The 6,227-nt window shown below is 38.6% G+C and overlaps 1 protein-coding gene across 2 annotated transcripts in view; it reads left to right on the top strand.

The window, feature by feature from the left end:
• The window catches only part of LOC106811324 (prolyl 3-hydroxylase OGFOD1-like), an 11,383-nt gene extending 6,913 nt beyond the window's left edge, over nucleotides 1-4,470 (top strand). For both annotated transcript variants that reach the window (XM_014814908.1, XM_014814916.1), the window contains 8 exons: nucleotides 1,053-1,181; nucleotides 1,386-1,499; nucleotides 1,648-1,727; nucleotides 2,206-2,364; nucleotides 3,161-3,195; nucleotides 3,361-3,495; nucleotides 3,745-3,803; nucleotides 4,000-4,470. In XM_014814908.1, coding sequence (XP_014670394.1) covers nucleotides 1,053-1,181; nucleotides 1,386-1,499; nucleotides 1,648-1,727; nucleotides 2,206-2,364; nucleotides 3,161-3,195; nucleotides 3,361-3,495; nucleotides 3,745-3,803; nucleotides 4,000-4,149 — 861 coding nt within the window. In that variant the 3' untranslated portion in view covers nucleotides 4,150-4,470. The remainder of the gene's footprint in view (nucleotides 1-1,052; nucleotides 1,182-1,385; nucleotides 1,500-1,647; nucleotides 1,728-2,205; nucleotides 2,365-3,160; nucleotides 3,196-3,360; nucleotides 3,496-3,744; nucleotides 3,804-3,999) is intronic.
• Nucleotides 4,471-6,227: the final 1,757 nt, after the last annotated feature.

Below are 6,227 nucleotides of genomic sequence, written 5' to 3'. Positions count from 1 at the left end.
AATCCGCCGCACACGTGAGTAAAATGACGCATGCGTCAAATTACTCAACGAAAATCCGCCGCACACGTGAATAAAATAACTCACGTTTACGTGTGCGCCGGGCTGTAGGCACGTGTACGGTGCAAACAGCCGGCACTGCTGCCGGATATAGGAATATGACTTGCACTTTTTCGATGAAAGGATTGGAAAAGAAAACGTTTCATCGTCAGCTATTTATACCCGGTTGCGTTATCCATTCCGACTAAAGGCTAAAGCCCCCTAGAGCAAGCTAATAATTTTACCCATAAAACTTATAGCTCCCATCGTAAAATATGATAAACAGGTTTAAGTTTTATAGAGGTGATTTCACTATATAACTACCATCTATGGGAACCTGCAAAAATGTTCTATTAAAAAGACAACTAAAATTTCATAGAGATAGTTTCGCTGTATAACCACCAGGTAAGAGAGACCCTCCCTCAAAAAAATGTTCTGTACAGTAGATACAACTGACCATGATCTAGGACTTCTAGGTAGTTTCACTGTATGACTCCCACTCACGAGAAATGCCAACCGGCGTGTGTTTGTTGGTTTGTGGGTTTGTGGGTTTGTTTGTGTACAGCCTGAAAAAGTTATGGACGGATTGTCATAAAATTTTCAGGATAGGTCACAAATCGCCTAACTTAGAATTGATTCCACCCTCCCCCTACCCTCCATCTGCGATAGTGGGCGTGTCCTAACAATGATGTGTACGCAACTGCGTGTCTGCATATCTGCGCCTAACAAATGTGGTACTACGCACGACTGAAATTTTACGTTTATAATCGTAGCAACAGACCTCAGATGAGCCCAGACGCTCTGCGGCTCTTGTTAAATTGTCTGAAACTGGCAGCCCAAAATATAACTGCTGTTAGTAGAAGGTAGTGTGTTGCATAGTCAGAATAGTAGTAATACTTACCAGTACTAGCTATCATTTCGTTCAGTGGAGAAAGCAAAGTAAATTTCACACTAAGTATCACACTAAGTATCACACTAAGTAAGTATCACAATATTTTTGCATTACTCCATTGTAGGTTGCAGAGGTGCTGTCAGAGGATAAAACCAGGTTGTCAGTAAATGGTTGGTTTCACGGGCCTAATATCGATCGACCAGAACAGTACACTGAGCCGGCACTATCACTTGCCCCGTACATCTCATTGGATGTAAGTAGAAAGTAGGTACATTGAATATATATTTATTAGCCGAATTACAGCATGGTTATATCTCTATAACCACACATTTAACGTGTCACCTTAATACATAAGCGTGCATGCATGCACTTGAAGATAACGAATATCTAAAACTAGCTAATGTTTCTAGTTGGTAAATTGTTGCCCTTCTTCATAATCATCTCCATATCCAACTAGGTGGATGTATTACATGACTGGCTAAATCCAGATTACCTGGACATGGAAACGCAGCTACGAGTGAGAGAAACCTTTGAGTCAGACTCTGAGATTGAACTTCCAAGATTTTTTAAAGTGAGTATGATTACTCTGTTTGTGTGATTTTAAGGTGTGAATGCAAGCAATGCTGTTATTATAACCAACCCATAATTCTTTAATAGATAGAAGGCTAAAAATGAAAACTAAATAAACTAGAATATTCAATATTTTATATATTTCTAAGGATGAAAAATACCAAGAGCTGTTGACTGCCATACAAAGCAGTGAGTTAACTTGGGAGAGAAGAGGCCCAGCAAATATAAGGTATACTGATTTAATTTGTTTGTATTGCTTCAGTTTCACACATGTTAATGGACACATAATAACACAATAGTTTATGCATGGATTTCATAGGTGGCTTTCCACAAAGTTTGTACCAGAACACAAACTCTGACCAAAAAAATCATTAACACTAGAGTTTTTAATTAACATTTAATCATATTGCATATACATATTAGCATTGTCTATATACGTGTGATAGGTGGAAAGGCATCCTAAATAAATATCCATTCACCATCTACATATGTTGGATCTCACTGTTAGATATTATCCTCATTGAACTCATTTCTCAAAGTATTTAGTATGCTCTGTGTTGCATCCAAGTTTTTTTTAAATTATATTTTGTAAGTATAAGTTGCTATTATTGTTATCATAAACATATCTGTATCATATCACTACTTTATAGATACATGCGTATAGATATGTTCACTGTGTATTAAGTGTACCTAATGTCTTTCAACAGGAACTATGAGTCGGCAGATGAGAGTAGTGTGCCAGAAGTTGTGCGACAGTGCCTGCAGCTGTTCCGCTCGGATGCTATGTTTGTTACGCTGAGTAACCTGACTGGTTTGTCTCTGCACGAACTATGCCCCAACAGTGATGATGACAGTGATGGTGGCAGGTAATAGATTTAATTGATGTTGTGATAAAATGTGTAGTTTTGGGTAGAAGTACATCAGTACCACTACGTTATCATCATTATTGTTTATGTGGGCGTGAGATCGGAACTAGAATAACTGACAGACACACTGATAATTTGTGTAAATGAATTTGATAGTATGTTAAAAAATTGCTGCATATAATTTATTTAATCAACTTTATTTGTTCAGAAAGTGCTCTATAGCAGCAGTATAGCAGCAGTATATATGACAAGAGAGAAAGAATAAGACAGGGATGTCTATACATAATCGAGTAAAAACCCACATATAAGAACCTAGTGATTAAGAACCTGTTAGGCTAAGATTTTCCATTTAGACCCCCTTGACTGCTTGACATAAGAACCTGTTTTAGCCTAAAATTTTAAATAGGTTCTTATTTGATCAAATTCAGTTAACACTTTAAAATTCATAAATCAACTAAAACAAGATCTTGTTGGTCTATATACCTTTATTAAGTATAAAAGGCATAAAAATAAATAAGATAACGTAGAATAGGGTTTGTATTTGTCTAGATTGCAGTCATTTAGACATAATTATATGCATATTTATTATAAATATTGGACTGCACCAATATTCTACTAGCAACAAGCACCTTTTTCTTAAGAAAATAAGAACCTATTTAAGAACCTAAATAGCCTAATTTCCCAGTAAACACCAATTATATAAGAGCCTTTTTAGGCTAACTTGGAAAAATACAGGTTCTTATACGCGGGTTTTTAACGTATTTATTTAATTCTTTTTGTTTTTTCCATTTCTCAGTGGCAGGGATGAAGAGAAGGAAAAGGCTGTAAAAGGTTGTTACATAATAAAATATCCTTTGTTCGAAGCGATACCTAAGGCAATAAGGGTCCTTCTGTTGGTTATAAAATGGATTAAAGATCAATTCAAGGACTTGTGCAGCCAGTTACGGATGTACGCATGGAAATGTGTGTTGGACTTTTATTGTAATTTTATTACAGACAAAACAGAGTCTCGTCCTCGATGCTTTGGAGAGTTGAGGCATTGGCAACAAGGTTCCTACACAATGCTTACGGATACAGAAGCTGAAAACGCCGACTTTGCACTGGATGCATTCTTTTTCTGTAAATGTGATGGTAAGATGTAGACACGCACACATACGGTATTATATAGGATTCTGACCCGTTTCCTATGTTGTATGAATGAAAAAAATACTTTGACCTGGTTGTTTTTTAAACAGGTCGATTTTAGTTTTTCGTCAATTATATTTGTTTAGGGAATCTAACAAAACAAAAATCTTGATCAGGACATGAATATTAGAGCTGTTTGATTTCATGATACAGATGTCACTCTAATAATGACGATGTATGCAATTTACTTTATAGGGTGGAAGCAGGAGTTTGGTGGATTTACGTCATACATTGCAAAAGACGAAGATGAAGAAGTAATTTAAGTCAAATCCCCATCGCTTTTAGCTTTTGAGTTTTTAACTGAAAAACTGCGACATCATCTCTAATGTTCATAATGAGTGCTATTATGCAGTAAAACCTTCCCCTAGCAGTATGTTTAAAACTGATGGGACTGCCCCACCTATCTCAACTTGTCATAGTATATAAGATGTATTTTTCATCTTTATACAGCTCATGACTGTCAACCCGGAAGAAAACTCCTTGGCACTAGTCTATTGTGATAAGCAGACTTTGCGCTTCATTAAACACGTCAACCACAAAATAACTACGAAGGAGGATGGACAAGACTTCTATGATATTGCATTTATGTATCTGGAGTAGCATTTCTGTACGCTGCTAAATATCTTTCTGTGCCATGATCATACACTCTGTGCACTAATACAAGTAAGCTTGAAAACATGCGTGTGTGTTGAATGGTGGAGTGCTATTGATTCGTCTGAGCTGCCCATTGCTTATTTTATTGACTTTCTATATGCTTCCTCTCAATGTAAGTATGAGTTGCGTAACTTGCACACACCGCTCGAACTGTTGCGTTTTATCTCATTTCTGTGCCTTTCTTAAGCCACGTGAATGTTTAATATTACCGTACTACAATTATGATCTCTACTCAAACTGCACAGCATTTATATGCATGACACCCAGGAGCGTATAATGACAAATATTTGTCATTATACGCTCCTGATGACACCCAGGACTCGTAGGCCAATTTGAATACATAAATAAGGTACGCACTGAAATTCGGTTCAATACATCTCTGCACCGTGTGCCTCTGGCACGGTCTGTTAGCTTGTGCAATCGGTGAGCGCTCAGCAAACGTGCTTCTGAAATAGCTGCTTTCTTTGTGTATGTTTTAATTGTACGTTTATATGATTATAATTGCCAACTAGGGTTCTTCTGTGTGCAGAAAAGCGTGCTGTTTGCTGAGTAGGTACACTGCGCAATGAAGGCCGCGTTGAGAGCAAGTTTATTGTGTAGTGGGAAAACGGTGAGTCATGGTGACAAATCACTGTGCGTTAAGTGTTGCCAAATCGTCAAAAGATGCAGAGCAGGAAATATTACATTGAACCTATGGTGCTGTGTATGTTCACACGTGTTTGGTAGCATTTGCAACCTGCCAGTCAGTGGTGCACATCGACTAGGGTGTGAAATAGAAGAATCCGTATACAGGTATGACATATTAACAATGTATTGTATTATCATTATATGATAAAACATTTCTGTTAACATCTATCATTATATAGAGTTAATTATGATTGTAAACTGCTTGGTCGTACAGATGTTGGGATATGATTGGGAATTAATATGTGTATCAACACTGACAACAGTTCATAAAAACCGTTTTTGTTTTATAATATATATTATATTAATTATAATTCAACTCTGATTGAGCCTCATCCTTCTATCCCCCAATTCACCCATTCCATGTAACATAATTTCCTTTCATTATAGCATATCACTGCTATTACTCGATGCGAAACAATAACAATATTCACTCTATTTGAATAATTCTAGGCCTACCAGTGGGTGGCGCCACAATGGTATATATTTTTTGAATTAATTAGTTTAACAAAATTCGCCCGGCTAAGGAATTTGCTTTAGGCTACGGTCTTGGTAAAGCTGGCGAAATACGTGTGCAAGGCCTATAGATAGTATAGACCTTGAGCTTCCAGGTGCTGTTTCCCTTGCCCTTGACCTTGGGGAAATTGCGCAGCTAGCTCCCCCCTAACAACCTAACTGCCGCGCGCTCTGCGTTGTGCCAGTGGGGGTGTGGTATGACTTGCAAGTTTTATAACAAATTTGGCTGAATAGCAAGCGTAGGTTTAATTTCCGCAAGTCACTGTGAATGGCAGGAGTCTGTAGTAGGTTGTATTCCTGGTGCACAGCAAACATGCATTGGAGGCATTGGCAGATTCATGCGGCAGAAACCCTTGCCCTTACTGTGACATCGTCCGGCCATCTACAAGAAAATGTGATGCAAATAGAGAGGAGCTGACCTGCTGGGTAAGAAGGAGTAAAATTGAGCTCTATTTGGTAACCCCTTATTAGAACAAAGCCACTCACTATATCTTCCTATCGGGTGGGGTTGGGGTTCACTTTAAACCCTGGCCAGGCCACCATGCAGGGAACAGGAAGGAAGATATATGAAACTTATCTTACTTGGAATTTGTGTTCGTCCCTTGCCGTCATCCCCTGCCTTCACTTTCTACAAACCTTATTGCCATGTCCTCCTCCACTTCATTCCACCTTCTCCCCTCTTTCCCACCTCATCTTCTCCATTCCCCCACCTCCTGCTCTCCTCCCATCATTCCCCCACCTCCTGCTCTCCTCCCATCATTCCCCCACCTCCTGCTCTCCTCCCATCATTCCCCCACCTCCTGCTCTCCTTCCATCATTCCCCC

The sequence above is a fragment of the Priapulus caudatus genome, unplaced genomic scaffold (assembly GCF_000485595.1).
Source record: "Priapulus caudatus unplaced genomic scaffold, Priapulus_caudatus-5.0.1 Scaffold18, whole genome shotgun sequence".
Classification (NCBI taxonomy): Eukaryota; Metazoa; Priapulida; class Priapulimorpha; order Priapulimorphida; family Priapulidae; genus Priapulus; species Priapulus caudatus.
This window is presented reverse-complemented; position numbering and strand designations above follow the sequence as displayed.